At 43.4% G+C, this 19,569-nt stretch overlaps 1 protein-coding gene and 1 long non-coding RNA gene across 8 annotated transcripts in view; one reads left to right on the top strand and one right to left on the bottom strand.

The window, feature by feature from the left end:
* Positions 1–786, top strand: part of PAX3 (paired box 3) — a 112,056-nt gene extending 111,270 nt beyond the window's left edge. For all 5 annotated transcript variants that reach the window (XM_025215739.1, XM_025215746.1, XM_006016533.2 and 2 more), the window contains one exon: positions 513–786. In XM_025215739.1, the coding sequence (XP_025071524.1) occupies positions 513–547 (35 nt within the window). In that variant the 3' untranslated portion in view covers positions 548–786. The remainder of the gene's footprint in view (positions 1–512) is intronic.
* The window catches only part of LOC112551937, a 43,484-nt gene that overhangs the window by 19,182 nt on the left and 4,733 nt on the right, over positions 1–19,569 (bottom strand). The gene's annotated exons all lie outside the window — the stretch shown is intronic.

Raw genomic sequence — 19,569 nt, 5'->3', positions numbered from 1 at the left:
GGATGACAGGATATATCCTTAGTAGGGCAACTCTATCTTCATTGTATTTTTCTGCTCATAAAGAAAATGGTGAAGACTGATTATAGACTATGACTGCTACTTCTCTTCATAATAGAACTGTGTTTGCACTAGGATAACTGATTGTTCAAGCAAGATTTCTGCTGCATAATTATTTTCTTAAGTGATGTCAACAACATCTTGATGTTATTAATTGTTGAGACATGAAACCTGATTGCCATTAGGTAAAACATAAGGGTTGTCCAAAATGAAATAACCACTGGCATTCCAGTATTAGAAACACATGTTCTTAATGAGGTCAGCTCAAGAATCATTATAGTATATAATCCCAGATACACAGAGTTTTGTCAAACTTGTCCTAGGAATAAAAATATTAGTCCCTTTCCTTTGATATATCAGTATTAAATATGACAATGTCAACCTGTAGTTGACATTGCCCCTTGCTGTGAGGTTGTCACAGCATGACTTAAAAAGCTTCTTTTGCTTTCTTACAGGTGCCTTTCATTATCTGAAGCCAGATATTGCATAAATGAACTGTCCGCTTCAAGTTAAAGCTGGTCTTGTTTCTGGTCTCACTCCAATGCTTGGATAGGAGGAATCTTCTCACTGAAACACAGCCCAAACCAGGGCAATCACAATAAAGATACACGATTGTTATGTGCTTTTCTTCTGTCATTACTTTCAGTAGACATTCAGACATTAGTACGAAACAGTTCAGAAGACAAAGACCAAGAGCAATATTAAATAAACAAATGCAGCTTGGTTCAGTATGGGCAGGTATCAAAAATAGTAAAGTATTTAAAACTGCTGACTGACAAAACATTCCATTTTTATGTTGGTGAAAAAAGCAGGCATTGATTTGAACCGAAGGAATGATCCAAAACTTAACAGTTAATCTCTGTAGATTCTGACTCGTCTGACATCCAATGCTGACTTTACGATAACTTTAAAACTGCTCAGTTTATGAAGCATGGGCAGGAGAACTTTTAAAAATTTTACACACTGGAAATTGACATCAAGAGGAAATGTTGCAGTCAGTAGGATGCTAGGATAGATGTAAAAGGCTTCCAGAATAAGGTTTTGGTTATCTTATCACTCTTTTGTAATTATGTTGTCAATAAATGTCACTTGCAAGTTTTGCTTTACAACAAATGAGATGATGTGTAACACAAAGAAAAAGTTTTGCCTTTTTTTTGTGTGTGAAGTCTTCCTAGTCCATGTTACATTCTGAATCAAAAAAAGGAAAAAAATCACCAACAAAGTGACTTTGTTTTCCATAACTGCCTAACAATGTGCAATACTGTGTACCTCACACAAACTTTGGGATCATCCAAAGTGATAGATAGAATCAGAACTATATTTTTCCAGGTACTTTTATTTTTGCAGTATATAATTCATTGTAATAAAATGCAGAAGTGTTGTAGTCTGATGGTCAATAGAAATCCAGCTCACTAATCATGATTAAAAACCATTTTCAGGAAACAATACAATGAAATGATTACGTTTACATTCTTTTTTTAGTGACCTACAGGACGTGAACTGAGATATTCCTGTACCTGATGTGTTCTCGTAAATTATACAGTGATATCCAATATAGGAAAAAATAGGAACCAAGGTTTACATAAGTTTATGTTGTGACATTTTAGAATGTCAATAAATTTGTGTTTTGAAATGTTAAGAGGAACAGAAAAATGGAAGGCAGCGTTATTTATTTCTCTTGATTCTTGGTACAATGAGTGAGGTAGGGCACAAATACATTCCTTTTAGCATTAAGGACTATGAAGTAGTGAGTTAGACTAGGTATAGTACAGAGATTAGTTCGCACATTGGTCTTAAAGGGTGATGGAACAAAAGAAATATTATCTTTGTGTTGCAGCCTCTACCATCAACACGTGTTGTAAAAATGTCTTTCATGTAAAAAGTGCAGTAAATATTTACTATTTATATTGAATAAACAGTTATGAAGACTTGCAAAGCACTTATTATTTTGTCCTAAAATGTAGTATTATTCTAAATGCATTGATTCATTTTGACCTGAATATCGTGAAGAAATAAACCATTTTATCTTCTATTCAAACTGCATCATTACATAAGAGATTTAACATGGGGGTAGCCATCAGCAGCCTATGAATCCATGAGCTATTAATGACACACAGTCCTTGTGGTTAAATTATACATTTTCAAGGGGCACCTGTAAAGCATGTTTCCTCACCACTGTATGAGGAAACGCATTCAGTTTTTGCTGTACGTATATAGATGGGTCGACAGTCCTGAGCCCAGGTCAAACAGACAGATAAAGCAGGCCTCTTGGCATGATTTCATAAACTGTGGAGCCTTATTTTATAATGACTGTACATATTTACCTGTTCAAATATTTATTTTCCTACAGCAAGCTCAAATAATTCTAAGATGGACACAAGTAAATTTCACTGAAAAAGCAGATTTTTTTTTGCTGAAACTTCAAATGTCTGAGGAAAGGGGAAATGATATGCTACTGGGACTAATAGAGTAATGTTTTTTCACATTTTTTTGAAGAAATTAAACATTCTAAACTTGATATTTTTTCTGCGTTTATTAAATGTCCCCCTTCCCACTGGAAAAGTGAAATAATTGGAAATGGTGTGGGGGGTGGGGGTGGGGAGGGAATTACATTGAGAAGAACCACTAGAAAAAGTCTGTAAAACTAACAAAATTAAGGAAAATTCTTATTTTGGTCACAAAGCTGCCTCTTGTTGGATATTTTTTCCCTGCTTTCAGCTTTAAGCCTTTGCTTTCTGAATCCTTTCTGTGGTCCTGTTGCCTAGCTTCCTCTCAATCTGAGGAGGCCATTCCTCCAAAGATTCCTTTCTAGTTGTGTTCCCCTTTTAAAGAGTCAAATAACCTGGCACGTTTCATAAGCAGTAAATTCACTTAAGAAGTATGTGATGAATAACCCGCTTTCTATGTATGCCACAGGAAAACACAGGCTGTCATTTCACTTGTTTTCTTATGTAGGCCCTATATCCCTGTTGAGGATTTGGCATTCTAAAAGCATGAAGATATGAAGGTTCATGAAATCTTGTGACTCATGCTTGCACAATTATCACATCACCAGGGATCCGGGTTTTCTGTTTGCTGTGGAAAAAAGTGGCAAAATGTGGATTTTTTTCTTTAAGGAGAAAAATCTGGGAAAGTGTGGGTTTGCCCTTGCAGGATGGCAGAGGGGCTGCTTGGGGCTGTGGGGAGCAGAACACAGGGGGTGCCATGTGCATATGTGCGCACACGCATGCACGTGGCAGCCTGGCAGTGTGGTGGAGAGCAGTTCCCGCAGCTTCCTCCAGGTAAGTCTATGAGGGTGGTGGTGGGGGAGGGCACAGGTGATTTGTCAGGGGGCTGAGATGGCATAGACAAAGCATTGGGAGGGGGGATGTGCCCTGCCCCCGCCCCAGTTTTCTGCACCCACAGCAGGGGGCAGAGCTGCAGCCTGGTTGGACCAGCTCTGGGCAGGAACTACCTCTGTGGCCCAGTGGGCAGGACCCGGTGCAGGATGGAGTGCAGTGCCAGCATGGCTGCCAAGGTGAGACGCCACCTGCCTACCTGGCAGCATCGGGGGCACAACTCTGCACTACTGCTTCCATGCCTCACTTTGCCATGGCGGCATGGCACTCCCTCCTGTTCTGGGTCCCACCTCCAGCCCCATGGCCCACGTCCCTCTGTGGGTGCAGAAATCTGCATGCACATGTCCCCTCACCCCCCATTAGGGCTGTGCAAAGCTTTGAATCATGATTCGGATTCGGAGATGATTCGGATGATTTGGAGATCGAACCTATGAATCTGAATTGAATCATTGGAAGTTTTAGGCTTTCTGAATCGATTCAGAGCTTCCAAATCGATTTGGAAAAGTTTCAGTGATACGGAGATTCGGCCATAGGGTATAATGGGAAATCAATGAAATATCTATAACTTTGTTGTCTTTTGGCTGATTCAGATGAAACTTGCAGGGATGGTAGCCTCTGTGAAGAGCATTATGCATGCCAAGCATCAAGATGATAAGTGCAGGGGTTTCTGGGAAACTTTACCTCAAAGTCCTGAAAGCAAAACTCATGTCACGTGTGTATGAAGCCACACTGGGGTGAAACATGCAGAGGTGGTAGCTCTTGCTGAGGCCACAAAGTCTGTCAAGTTTCAAGGAGATAGGTGAAGGGGTTTCTGGGAAACTGCACCTCAAACTGCTGACAAGCAAAACTCATGACATAGGTGACACTATACGTGTGTTAAGGCACAGGGGGGTGAAAACTGTACAGATGGTAGCCCCTGCTCAGGCCACAAAGCCTGCCAAGTTTCAAAGAGATAGGTACAGGATTTTGGGGGAAACTGCACCTGAAGCTGTGGACAAGCAAAACTTGTGACATGGGTGACACTGTGTGTTAAGACGCAGCAGGGTGAAAGCTGCAGGCCTGCTAGCCCCTGCTGAGGCCACAAAGCCTGCCAGCTTTCAAGGAGATACGTTCAGGGGTTCTGGGGCCCTGCACCTCTAGCTGCTGACAGGCAAAACTCGTGACATGGGTGCTTGGGCAACTGACTGTCTCTGTCTTGGGGCAGAAGCAGTTCCTGACTCTGTATTGATTCTTTCCTCTCCTTAGTCGGTGGTTTTGTAAGTGTTAATCCTTGCTAATTAACTCGTTATCCTCGCTAGCTACTGTGTATTGAGCTGGTCCCTGAGTGAATCATGATTGATTGGTGCAGTTTCCCCCAAACCCCTGCACCTATCTCCTTGAAACTTGGCAAGCGTTGTGGCCTCAGCAAGAGCTACCATCTTTCACCCCACTGTAGTTTAACACACAGATGTGACATGAGTTTTGCTTTCAGGATTTTGAGGTGCAGTTTCCCAGAAACTCCTGCACTTATCACCTTGACCTTTGGCATGCATAATGCTGTCAGCAGAGGCTACCATCCCTGCAAGTTTAATCTGAATCAGCCAAAAGACAACAATGTTATAGATATTTAATTGATTCCCCATTGTACCCTATGGCTGAATCTCTGAATCAGCTCCAAATCGGCTCCGAATCTTCCAAAGTGGTTCAGCCGAATCGAATCAGAAAAATGATTCAGATCTCTGAATTGAATCTCTGGCATCTGAATCAGCCTAATCCAAATTCAATAGTTCCCCATTCGCACAGGCCTACCTCTCATGTGTTGTCTGTGCCACCCCTACGCAATGCCTATGCACCCACCCCTTCCCTCACACATGGGGGGTGGGGGGGCCCTGGAATCAAAGGATAGGGGGTAGCTGGTCAGGAGCAAGGGACACCAGCAGGGCTGGGGAATGGGAGACTGGGGTGGGAGTGAAGGGCACCAGCAGGGCTGAGAAGGGAGGCAGGGCATGGTGGGTTGGAAGTAAGGGGCACTGGCAGGGATGGGGGACTGTGGGTGAGGAGTGAGGGGCACCAGCAGGGCTGGGGGGGTTCATAGTGAGGGGCAATGGCATGGGCAGGGGCAGGACACAGGCATGTCAGGGCAGCTTAGCATCACAAAGCAACAGGACAGGTGGGGATGGCCACAACTAGACCCAAATCCTGGTGAGCAAAGAGGGCTGGGACAGTTCTGATTTTTCTATCATAAAAAAACCAAAATCAAATGCCAAAATATGGAGGTATTTAGAATTTATTTTATGATTATGATAGTGGCACCAGTAGGGTTCCAAATTGCTTTAACATTGTAAATATATCAATAAAGAATTGTGCTCAACTGATGCGCATATATATTCAAAATTCTCTGATTTAAATAAAGCCCCAAATCTGTGTTTTTCCATTATTAAAATGAAACTCCACTGAGCTGTTTAGCTGAAAAGGCAGCTAATCAGAAACTAAGGAGAGGGAGAGGAAAGAGGGGGGAAGGATTGCTCTCTGATATTCCTACCCATCTAGCTCCATGTTTGATTCCCCAGCTCTCTGATCACTTCCCCCAACTCTTCCTGGGGGCATGGGCCACAGGATGGTATGGAATGATAGCAGGCTGCCGCTGCTGGCTGGGACTGACGCTGGGCGCAATCTGTATTGAGCACGGGCTGGGAAGCCTGGTGCTGCCACTGACCCCAGCTGGCAGCAGTAGCATGCTGTCATCCCGTGCCCCCCAGGAGGGCTGCAGGGCTGTGTCAGGATGACAGCATGCTGCTGCTGCCGGCTGGGGCCAGCGGCAGCACTTGGCCTCCTGGCCAGTGCTCGGCACAGGCTGCATCCAGCGCTGGTCCCAGCTGGAAGCAGCAGCCTGGTGTCATCCTGTGGGCAGATCCATGCCCAGAAGGATTCTGACATAGCCCCACAGCCCTTCCAGGGGGTGTGAGCCCCCAGATCTGTGTGCGGACTAACAGCAGGCTGCCACTGCCAGCTGGGTCCAGCGGCAATGCTGGGTTCTTCCCGGCGCTCGGTGTGGGCTTCACCAGGCAGACTTGGGTGCTGGTGCTGGCCTCAGTTGGCAGTGACAGCATGCTGTCATCCCACATGCAGATCTGGGGACCTGCACCCCCTGGGAAGAGTCCGACACAGCCCTCCCAGGGGTGTGGGCCCCCAGATCTGCAAGCAGGATGACAGCAGGCTGCCACTACTGGCAAGTGATACGAGTCTTGCTTTGAACAGTTTGAGGTGCAGTTTCCCAGAAACTGCTGCACCCATATCCTTGAAACTTGGCAGGCTTCATGCCCTCAGAGGGGGCTACCACCCTTGCAATTTTCATCTGAATCAGGCAAGAGATAACAAAGTTATAGGCATTTTCATGATTCCCCATTATAGCCTATGGGCAAAACGTCAAAACAGCGAAACAGTTTGGACGAAACGAAATGGAACAGTGCTTCGAAACAAAATGAAATGATGAAATGAAACACTGTCCCTTTAAAATGGCAAAATGGAAGTGGAAATGAAATGTTGTTGTTTCTTACAGCCCTATATTTTATATACACACACACACACCTATCCGTGTTTTTCCATGATTAAAGTGAAACTTCACTAAATATTTTAGTGGAGTTTCATTTTAAGCATGGAAAAATGGAGAGTTGAGGTTTTTTTATCTATCTATCTATCTATCTATCTATCTATCTACCTAGTGGAATTTCATTTTAATTGCAGAAAAATGCAGATTCGGGTTTTTTTTTAAATGAGAGAATTTTGACATCACCGTCTTCTGCCTGCAGTTTCTCTTCCTCGGCTATTGTAGTAGCTGTGTACCAAGTAAGAAGTAGCTCTGAGGACATCTCTAATTTCTGCATTCCCTTCATCACTGCAGTGCTATCTAGGTTGCTTTCCTGACCTAAAGTGAGAGGACAGGGATTGGGATGGATTCCACTTTCATTTGCACTGTTTTTTGGCTTGTTTATTTTATTCTCCCAAGCACTTTACCGCATAATATGTCCACAAAGAGGAGGGAAGTCTGGAGACAACACAGATGAAAAAATCATTCAGCCCACTTGCAGAGCTTTGGAAGCAGGTAATTTGGAATGAGGAGGGTAGGACAGGGTTAAGAGCAGGGATCTCCTGCCAAAATCTTGTAATGTGCCTCTGAAGTTTTTCCTGGGACTGCTCGCTCTCACATCCATGTTTTGTATTACCCAAAACATATGTAGTTATATCAATCCTTTATTTTTTTTAAATCTAGTTTTAAGCAGGACCATATATCCAGCCAGAATATGAACCCAAACCACTTGAAGTGAAAGGGACATTAAGTATGAAAACTAGTTGACTTCAGTTTTGGAAACAGGGAAGTATGAGAACACGTTTTTTGCTTGATAATGTTTTGTGCAGCAAGGAATCAGTTCCTAGTTCTGTGTACCAAGTAAGAAAATATTCATGGGAAAATAAACACATTTCATAGCTGCTAGAACTCTGAAGTATTTTTGGACAGGAGGTATATCATTAACTAATCATAATCTTTCTGAAAATACCTTTATATTCTGGCGCTGTAACTTTTCATTATTGTTGTGTGTGTGCATGTATATGTATTTTAAAGCTGTTCTTCCTTTTATCACTGGATTTATAGAGAACAAAAGAAGAAAAACATTCTTACACACTTGTATGTATTTCATTTGGTGTCTTTGAATAAGTCTGCCAGTTGAAAACACTGCAAAGTACTTGCCTTCTATTTTAAGGGGACAATCCTCACTAATGCAACAGTCAACATTAAACCCCGCTCTCCCCCCACCAAACCCCAAACCAGCAATTCCCAATATTATAATAAATTGGCTTCTGGGCTGCCAGTTAGAAATAAATGCAGGTTCTCAGATACTTTTGTGTGTGCTACTATATGCTACTTTTTGAAAAAAACCATTAAGTATGGAGATGATTTTTCAGAGGCATAAATACTTAAAATCTACCAAATTCTCAATGAAAGTCAATGAGGGTCAGGTAGCAAAGTGCCATCTGTGCCTTTGGTAGATCCTCGTAAGATTAAATCCAGATTTGTATTCCCTAGTGAGATTTTTCTAAAGGGTTTAACCTGAATTCAGTGAGAGATGTGTCTAGCTCCTTCATCTATAATCTGGATCTACATACCTATTTTATACAGAAGTCCAAATGAAATCAACTGCTGCTTTTCTGCTTATGTAACCAGGACAAAAAGAACGCACTGAGTGTAGTAGCCCTTAAACCAAAGCAATCATATAATATATAAGAAAATTACTACTTCCTATCAGAACACTGTTGCTAGAGTATAAAGCACAACTTCTTTGTGTGCCATCAAATACAGAAATCCTTCAGTGTTTCCTGTTTGCAACATTATCTTTGGCTTTACATTTTATAACCATAATTCCCAATAGCTATCCATGTATATAAAATGACAAATCAATTCAAGACCATATCAGAGCAACTGCGTAAAAAATTACATTGTGATAAGTGTTTCCCAATTTTAGTCTGTTCTGGATTTTTCCAATAGTTGATAGACAAAATGCCCTAAAACTATGTATACAGCTATAGTTGGTTGCTAAATGCTTTTTATGTAAAATGTAGGCAAAATTTTACTATTAATTATATATAACTTCCATATGTTCAGAAAGCAGCACCCATAAAAGATCTGCAGGTCTGTGACAATATTCCTCATACAGTGTATATACAATTATATATATCCTATGCTTATATGGAAACAGGATATTACCTTAAGAAAATATGTGCGTCGATTAAAACAAATCTGTTACTGATTTGTAGGGATCTGGGTTTTCTGTTTCCCACCAAAAAACAGTAAAACGCAGATTTCCCCCTTTACCGGAAGAAAATGCAGATTTCTTATTTTAGTGGAGAAACCCACTGATTTTGCAATTTTGCAAAGAGTCCAGCTTGCAAGGGGCTGGCAGGGAGCAGGGGGCGCCATGTACATGTATATGCACATGGCCACCAGCCAGTGTAGAGAGCAGCTCCTGCAGGTAAGTGCAGGGGGGACGGGGGGGCCCACAGGGAGGGAGGGAGGGAGATGAGTGGGGCTGGGGCTGCTGCCCAACTGGGTGATGCATGGGGCTTGGGGCCCGGGGCGGTAATGCACAGCCACAGGGCCCTGGCAGGGAGCAGGACAGGGCTGCGGGCAGCTTATCTGGAGGCTTGAGGGGCTACAGCTCCCTGCCGCTGTGTGCACTTCTGGGAGGATAGGGGGGACCCATGTCCCCCAGATCTGTGCACGCGGCAGGGGTGGGCATGGGTTGCCTGCTGTGGGCTTGGGCTTCCACCCTGCTGCTCTCCCCTGGGGCCTCTGCAGCCTGGTGGGTGCAACCCGGCATTGCAGGGCAGAGCAGGGACACAGGAAAGCTGCTTGCTGCTGCGAGCTCTGCACTGCTCTGGTGATGTCTCCCCTACACATGCAGCAGCAGTGAGGGGCACAATCCTGCACTGCCATCCCTGCTGGTGCTGTGAGCTCAGTGTGGACCCCGCAGTGGCAAGCAGATTCCCTGCATGGCCCTAATCAGTAAATACTTTGCTGCCTCCCTGTTAAATCATGCTTCTACTAGCAAGTAACTGCGGCATACTGCAGCACACATAAAAAAGAATAAGTGGAACAACATCGTTGTAATCTTTGCTGTTTAATGCATTTACATTGCATCAGAGTCAAAGACCAAATGGGCTTGTAATTCAGAGTGCCTTTGGACATCCAGCTGCTACAGCATTTGGACATGCACTGTTTATCAGCCAACCATTCAGGCTATGTCATGAAAAATCAAAATAAACCTGGGAAGATGCATCACATTTGACCTTTTCAGAATAATTTAATAAAGTTAGCTTGATACACAAATATGAAAGAGCAGTTGCTGATAAGAACAGAACTATTGCTTCCTTGTCTGAGAATTGGAAACAGTTCAGAAGCTTTATTAACTATTCGGCATCTTCATCATTGGTGAGGTTTGTCCCTTTAGGCCATTACCAAATGTTAAGCTTCTTGTCTCTTCTTCACATTTTCCTTCTTTCAGCACTCATGCTGATAGCTTTTCCTGTGCTGTATATAATTATAGAACTATGCTTTTAGTTTTTCTCATGTCTCTGTGCAATTATTTTTTTTAACGTGTGCTGTTAAGTAATCTCAAATACATTTTCTACACAAAATATTCTCGAGTGTCTTGCTAAATGGATCTACGACTTGCATCAATAGCATAGTCTTTTAAAAATGATTGTGGTACTTCTTCTCCAAAGAATAATCTATACTTCTTTATGATCATGCAATTCTTACAGAGGTAAAAAAAACAGTCGGCCCAATCCTGCACTCCTTACTGAGAAAAAAGTAAGCTTGGTCCCATGGACTAAGTTACAAGGCATATAGACTAAGCACAGGCATTCAAGAAGCTGGCAGCAGAAGCGCTCTTTCAATCTTTACTCCAAGCACTCCTGTTTAGGTTAGAAGGAAGCTGAACATCTTAGCCCTTGCGGAGGGGCAACTCAGAGCCTGCCTGCACAGCCTAAGTGCAATAGGTAGGGAGAGCTCTTGCATGCCTCCCAGCATGCCCCATGGGCTCCTGGGCTGCCAAAGACTCCGTAGTGGAGCCAAATAGCCAAGCCACCCCGATTGGCTAGTGGTGACATCATAGCTGCCCACCTGGACCTGATGAAGCAGCAGCTAGTCATGGCCATGTGCTATCAGCTGGCCATCCTGTGCATGCCCATCCAGTGCACCCGCACCCGCCAAGTATGTGTGTGTATCCCCGATACAGGGGGGCTGCATCTCGGGGGCAACTAACAGTGGTCCAGGACCATGTGCATTAACTCCCTATCCTGGTGCTGACTCTCTCAGCTCCACTGTACCACAGGGTGTCTCCTCCAAACAGCGGTTGGTGATTTGGAGGCCCTGGTCATGCAACTTGGCAGCACAGGGGGTAAGCATCTCCTGGCCTGTCCATTTCCCCCATATGCATCCCAGTTCACTTCACCTGCTGGTCTGGCAGCCCCTGGTGACAGGAATCTGTGCCTGAGCTCAGAGGCTGCAACTGGAGCTTGCAACATCTCTTCTTCATTTCACCAGTGCCTCATATGCACATTTTTCATTTGCTCTGCAGGTGTTCAGCCACTTGTCCTGGACTCACCGTGTCAGCAGCTATAAGCTGGCCTTCTGCACACAGATGTAGAGCCTGCAGACAAGGAGGAGGGGTTGCTTAGCTTGCAGTTGAGGGGCACAGGTCCAGGATGGTCTCACTATTGTGGAAGTGGGGTGGGTTGCCCCTACAGTGAGTGTGCATGCTGTGAGAATCAGAATCAGCTGATGCTCACTGGACTTCACTCATGGATCGGACCACTGGACCTGATGCAGGGGAGACAAATACTGTTGGACCACTTGCCAGCCTGTCCAGGTGCAGAACCTGGGAGTCATCCTGGAAGTGAGAGCTGAGGGGCTGAGTAAATGGTTCTCATACAGGAATCCACGCAGGAATCCAGGAGCCCTTTACGCTCCATGGCTGAGCCAGCAGCACAGGGGCTGGTGCCCATGCTTGCGGGGGTGGGCAGCCTCAGGAAACGCTGCTGGGTAGCAGCTAGGGGGAGCAGTGGGCTGTGGGTGATAAGTGCAGGGCACTGGCAGTGCCAGGGGATTGTGGGTTTGGTGTCCCCCTGACAGGTGTCCTCTTATTTTTTTTTAATTGGAAATATGGTAACCCTAGTTTTGACCCTTTTCACTTATGTTACTTAATCACTAGGCAGAAATTACCCCAGTTCTACTCTGTTCTCATGGCATTGTGTTGTAATTGAAATCAATTTATTTGACAATATGGAAAAAAATCCACAATAAATTGGGATTCTATTCTTGTTTAACTGTACTATTAAAATTGAGAATCACAACTATTTTTTTAATCTTGCAATTAATTGTGATTAATTTTTTTAATCATTCAACAGCCCTAATTTTTACTCATTGCATATTTTAATGATAAGGTTACTATTATATTAGTGATATTGGTGGGATCTGTCTTGCTCCTCCAGAAGATACAACATGTTCACTCCAGGCAGTGATGAGACAAAGGTGGCTTTAAGTCATTTTGGCATGCTCCCATTTCTGATCTGTTTCCAGATAAGTATAACCCCCTGTTCTCCCTGAGGGCTCCTATGGTGTGCTTTGCAAAGAAGTCTCCGTCAGTGCTCAGCATTATTACTACCCTCTTTCCTATCCCTGACATACCATCTCAATCCCTCTCTTTTGCCTAAGGCTTTAAGGGGGAAGTAGACAATAGGATAGTTCTAGGAGAGACATTGCAGAACCTCTTCTGGGTTCCTCCAGAGAAAGGCCACAGGGACAGAAGAGCATACCATGCATAGTAGAGGGGACAATTATATTCATATTTCATTATATTGTTCATATTTATAATTTAGATGTGTCTACTAGTGTCCCTGCTAGTGTACAGGGGTAGATTGTCCAAAGCATCCTGCTATGGCTCCAGAAGGCACGAGTTTGAATCATCAGTAAGGACTTGTGTTGAAGGCTGCTGCCAGCCAGGCTCGTCTGTAAATGGGGTAGCTGGATGTTGTGCTAGTCATATCACTCCTTTGTGTACTGTTGGTTATAGAAATTGCATGCTGACCTATGCGTGAATAGGCCAATACTTAACTACTTTAGCATGCCTGACTGGTAGGCTTGTGTGGACCTTTGACATTTTTTGACTAGTGTCCATACTTTGGGTGGTTAGGAATATACTTCAAGCACCAAAAGGTTCTCATAACCCATTATTATTATTGTATTATTGATTACTGATAAAGAAAAAAATGGTTAAAGCTGCAGCCATGCTTTAAATTCTTTTTTTTTCTTTCTTCTTAGCAGTCCAGTCCCAATACTTCCTGGCATTTTGGCTGCAGCCCTTTGTAATATAAACTTATTTTTTCATGACTCACTCCACCAAATTTTGTTACTTTAAGTAGAACAATTAAAGTATATCTTGCAACAGGTACCTCTAACTCGAACGAACATTTCACCTGGGACTATGGTGGACATGCTTGGGACAATACGTAGAACAGCAAAGAATTCTTAAGTTATCAAAAAAGTGTTACGGCTTTGGGCTAATTGTACTTTAAAAATGTATTTGAAAATTGTAAAATACTAGGAAAATATTTTAAAAGGGAGATTGACTTGGTTATTTCAAAATAAAAAAATAAAAGCCCAGAGGGAACAGAATTTAAACAATGCCCAATTATTTATTCCATTTATAATTGAGCGGTATACTGAAATGAATACTTGTGTACCCTGCTGGCCAGTGTGTGTTATGTTTCTTTTGTGCTCATTCGATGGAGGATATGAGTCTGTCTGAAGCCACACGCTGCAGAAATTTTGACTTTCATTCCTGCAGGTGTGTGGTGCAGATCTGAGCGCCTAAGCCATGGTTGGCTACCAGATACTCGCATTAAATGCTAAGAATAATTAAAAACAATGAACTTCATGAAGTAAAAACATGCAAGTCTCATTCATTTCAGATACCAGTGTGATGATCTGCGGAATTTGTCTAGGAACAGATCATGAAATTCAGTTTGCTTTTATGACCTGCCTGCATATCCTTGAGTTGTGTATTACCTCATGCTCCTGCAAAAGAGCCAGGTGTGGCACTGACATTTTTGTATCAGTCCGTCATTAAGAGTTAGGGAGAACAGACACATTAACTGCATCCTCAGGGAAATCAGTTTCCTCCAACTTTTCTGCAAGGGACAAGGTTTGGTGCGGAGGAAAATCCTCATCAAGTGAGCAGCTGAACCATGTGTTGATGGTTATCAGCTGAAAGAGACTCATGGAGCAGGATGGGATGTGCTGGGTGAGAGAAGATTAGAGGGGAGAGAAAGTGTGCACTCACAAACCTGTGTCCGTGTCCCTGTGGGAGTATTTAACTGTGGGATCAGCTGACTTGGGGTAGTGAGAGACTCCAGGGTTCAGAGGAGGAGGGAAAAAAATCTAACTCCTCAGAGAGCTCAGCCCTAAGCTCAATAGCTTTAGAGTGGGGAGTAAACTGAGCCAGGGAAATAGGTACAGGTATGTGTCCTATGTCATCTACTGCTACACAATTTTAGTGCCAGGTAAGCAAGAGTAATTTGTTTCAGAAGGCTCTGTAAATCTATTCATGAATGTGTTTGTTATCCCATATCCCTGACAAGTTAGAGTTAAGCTTGAAATGCAGAGTGCCGATGTGCTTGGAATTCTGGGAAAGCTGTGCTGCTGGGGAGTCGGGGTGGGGTTAGTGCTTGTTGCGGGGGAAGGTGGGGATGCTGAGGCAGTTGTGCCTAGGAGGCACGCTAGAGAGGCCAAAGGGAGAAGTAATGTCACAGTTTACTTCAGTGCAGGCCAACTTTTTGTACAGGCATGTCACAAATTTGCCCTGAACCCTCCCTAAATCCTACTTCAATCCCTTTCCTTTGCCCAATCTTCTGCTCTGCTTCCTGCTCCATCTCCTGCTGTGCTGATCATTGACATTGTGGCTTAAATCATGACTGGCACAATGCAACTGGAGAAGTGCAAGGCACTGCCGACATGTTTTCCCCACCTCTGAACAAACTATCTCAAAGGGGCATGGAATTGCATCATGCTTGGCCAGGTGTGTGATGAAAGGTGCCTCAGGGCACAGGGATATGAAAAAGCTACACTGAGCCAAAGGAGGGTAGGGTTTTAGCACATGACAACATGACATCACTTCCCATAACAAGTAATAGCTAACTCTTGGTGACTTACAAGAGTCTACAGCTCTTTTCCCCTCTATGGGTGTATCTACATGTGCATTTAGGCACACCTAAATTTAATGTGCATTATCTTAATGCACATTAAGGCAATTTAAGCTTGTGTCTACATGTGCACATATTAAAGTATATTAACGCCATGTGCGGTGATTAACATGGGACTAAAGTTAGTCCCAAGTCAGTCCATGCACAGTGTTAATGCACCTTAATGCATCTACATGTGTGTTAATGTGCATTTGTAGGTATCAAATTTAGGCGCGAATAGCTTAAAATCGCCATTTTTATGGCACATTAAGGGTGTGCACATGTAGACACATACCCTTAATGCACCTTAAATTGGGCTAAAGCACCTTAAATCAATGCATGGAGATGTGCTCCATGTAGATGTGACACTCTGGCCCCATAATACCCGAAAATCTGACCCTGATTATGTCAAAGAAGCAGCTTTGAAGTTTTCTGAGAATTTTATTCAGGAGTTAAAAACAAGATACAAATGTGATAACATGGACTCAACCCTGATTATATAAATTTTGGGCAGAGCTGGATCAGGTCTGGTCACTGTATGGGCACAGGCTGGGCACAAAGAACTGCTAAGGGCCAATCTTGACTATACTATTAATCAGTGCAGCCCCTAGTGTAGTAAAACAAGCCGCTGCAACAAGGGTGTAGCTTTAAGCTTGGACTGGGATGTTGGAGTGGGAATATTCATGTGCTCCAGATTAAACTCTTGCTTAAGTGCTTAACTGAATTAAAACCTACATAGTTTTAGATATGTCATTTTTGGCTTTCTGTTAAGGATAATACTGCAGGAGGATGATATAAAGTTTTTTACTTAATATTTATAGAAGATTTGAAGGGTCTGGGTTTGTAATTTCTTTTTAAAAAAATGTTTCCCAGGAGCTAGACAGACATCAGACTTAATAGAAACTGTGCATCTAAATTCCCATGACTGGTGATTCTCAACCAGAGTGTCGTGAGATCCTTTTTAGGGTCCTGTGGGGTATGGCGCAATATTAGCGCTGTTATGTGTACAAAAACCTACACGTGATTCACAAGATAAACCCAGAAATTTCAAATAAAAATCTACAGTGTCAAAAATGCTCTGCCCTGTGGTGGGCTTTCTAAATTCTTTACTCTAAAGTAGTCATGCTCAACATGCCAGCTCTGTGATCCAGATAAATGGCACAGGGTTAGTCTGGGGCCTTGACCACATGTGCTGGCCTTACCCTTCATGCTGACCAAACTTTATATGCCAGACCTAACCACATGCCAGCCCAACCCCATGCCCAAGATCCAGCCACATGTGAGCCTGACCCCCACACACTGGATCTGACTACATGCCAGCCTAATTCCATGGGCTAGATCTGGCCATGGAGTGACTCTGTAACCCAGCCTTGCCACGAATCAGTGATCTAGCATGCGGGGCCACATCATCTGGTCCATGGAGCTCTCCACAGATCTGGAGATTTGATAGCAGGGCAGTGGAAATGCCACTCTTCCCCTACCATCAAATTTCCAGACCTGTGGCGAGCACTGCAGGGTGCTGACAGGAATCTGCCAGCTGGATCTGGCTGGCAAGGTGGAGGTTGAGCCCTACTAGCCTAGACTGACACTTCTCAACCTTTGATTCCACAGCCTTCTCCTTCCCTCTCCCATCTGCTGCTCCATAGCTGCTCTTATAGGCCACTTGTTAGGCACCCTGCAGATGCCCCAGCTAGCTCTATACATACTAAGAGAAGCAACAAAACTGTCTGCACAGCTCTGAGCCGGAGTAGCTGGACCTCCTGCCCTTCTTATCAGTCTTTGTTGCTCACCGATGATACCTCTGAAGCCCTCACTGTTTAGAATCACTTCCCTTGACACTCTCACATGTAACAGGTTGCATGCTATGTACTGTTAAGGCATGTGAGGAAGCTGTTTTTAAATGAATTTTTTATAATTATATCCTATTTTTAATAAAAGGGAAGAAAGGAAAAAAAAAAAAAAGAACCTTAGATACCAATGATGATCTCACAATCTGCCTTGTAAGGAAAAGCTCTGGATTGTTCATTTTTATCCTAAGGACTTTAATTAAACCTGCAAAAATAATGAATAAGAAGCTCAATCTTAACCCAGACTATCTGCATCCAATTTGATGTTAATGCGGGTTGGGGGTGTCTGAGGATAGGGAGATAAATAGCCCAGGAGAATCATGATTTGTGAAACTACAATACTGTTGCTTCCATTCTGATTCTGTTCAAGTTCATCAGGAAAGATTAACTTTGGCAGCTTATTCAGTGACTAAATCTTGATAGTTTTCTGCCTTAATTCATAACATAACTGTAAGCTATTGCCCTGTGTTTATATTTCCCATCCATTTCTCACATTTCCAAAGCATGTTGATATGTGATCCTGGTAATTTAGCTACCATAATTGGCATTTTTCTAGGGCCAAAAGGAAACAAATTCCTTATCCTCCATACTTCTTTAATTTCTGAGAAACAACAAGTAACATGGTTAATCCTCTTTTTGATCTTTTTTTTCCCCTTTGAGTTTTTCTTATATTCATTTCCCTTTTAATCTTTCACTTTCTTTTTAATCTTCATTTGTTGCTCCCCCAACATTTGAAGAACTTCATGTACTTATGTCTCTCAAGAAACTGAACTGCTTTATGGAAATGGCTCTTTAGGATCCTGCTCCAAGCATCATTCTGTAGTTGTAGATTTTTAGGGGGGAAAAAACCCCAAAACAAATGTACAGCAGCATTTGAGAGAGAGTTTTACTGCAATCTTGTTCTGCTAGTATCAGTGACTATCATGCAGAAAGGCTACACAGTAATGTAGATTCTAAGTTTCTGCAAGAATAAAGGAGCAAATAAGGATTCTCCTGTTCTTTTCCTGCCTGGGGTCTCCAGACTGTTGGGCTAGGGACAGAAGTTACACATAAGCCTGTTTAAGTGATCAGAAATTGGCATACACCTGTAACAGAACAGAAGTTCAGTGCACATAAACTAGTTTCAAAATGGCTAAAACTGGTTTAAGATTAACCTGGTTCAATGTAGTATTAGACTTAACTGATTTGGGTCAAACTGGTTTATGAAATTTGTGACCCAGACGCCTTTCTGGTTCAAGTTAAATCACAGTCCCCCACCATCCCAGCATACTTTCCAGCCCTGGGCTGTGCTGGGCTGTGCTGTGCTGTCTGCTCCAGAGAACTGGGCTGGCCCCATCCCTCTGCTCCCTAGATGGAGCAGTGAGGGCTGGCTCACAAGAGCGCAGGGAATGCAAGCCCAGCTGGGAATACAGGTGAGTCTATGGGGTGAGGGGGAGGACTGCTCCCCCTTGGCAAACCCCGTCTGGGGCTAGGGAGAGGGGTTAAAACCCCTTCCCCCACTCAAACTTACTGCTGACTGCAACTGTGGACTACAAATCCCAGAGGCACCTGGAAGCAGAAAGAAGAAGTGATCAGCAACTCTGCAGAATCCTGCTGCTGTAATTCTGAACTGCAAATCCTAGAGACCTCTGGGGCAGTAAGAAGAGGAAGCAAACACACAGCCAGAGAACTATGCTCTAGCACCCCCCGGCTTCTGGCCTGAGCCACTGCAGGCATGTGGCTGCATTCCTGGAATCAAAGGTAATTGTCTGTCCACTTCTGTTTTAATTTAATCTATGCAGTTTAGACTAAACTGCAAAGACTGAATTGATTCAGTCCTAAGCTTTTTGATTGTCTGTACTTAGCTTTGGTGTAGGTGTGGAGGAACAAGGGCTGTAGAGGAGTGGGTACAGCCAGCCAGGATGGCTAAGCTGATACAAGGGATGTTGTTACACGGGGAAGCAGCAAATTACTTCCCCTTCCTAGCCTCCTTGATGCAAGGAACTAACTGTCTCTCAGTTCCAAGGGATAATGCTTCACCAAGCTTACCTAAGAGAGTACCCAATCCTTGTTTCAAACTGTGCATATAGGCACATTGGGTCATTGAACTGTGGGAGTGGGTATTGGCTTGTAAACCTGTGGTTTGTAAATTTCTGGTGCATAGGTCCACAGAGACTTCAAACCCTTCCACAGGTGAGCTGTGTTCAAGCCATAAGGTCTTTCTCATGTGTCATCCTTGGTAGATAGAAGAAGGACCTGGAAGTTCTCAGAAGTGTTATAGCAACAACATAGGCAAGTGCGACAGTTATTTGACATTATTGGAAAGCAGGCTATTATTTGTTAATTTTTTAACCAATTTCTGATGTGTTTCCTTCCCAAGAAACATAGTGCTGCCAGCTCCATATTATGGACATGATTAACTGGGACAGTCTGTCATGATAGAAACACTTATAACCTACAATTACATTTCTTTTTTTCACTCTGATTTGAGTTTGGTAGCTTTAGTTTTGATGTATTCTGCTTTAAACATAATCAGAATCTGACCCTATTAAGGGACTGTTTTAACTAGGTAG

This window comes from Alligator sinensis, unplaced genomic scaffold, assembly GCF_000455745.1.
Source record: "Alligator sinensis unplaced genomic scaffold, ASM45574v1 scaffold187_1, whole genome shotgun sequence".
Classification (NCBI taxonomy): domain Eukaryota; kingdom Metazoa; phylum Chordata; order Crocodylia; family Alligatoridae; genus Alligator; species Alligator sinensis.
Note: the sequence above shows the minus strand (reverse complement) of the source record. Positions and strands in the feature narration are given on the sequence as shown.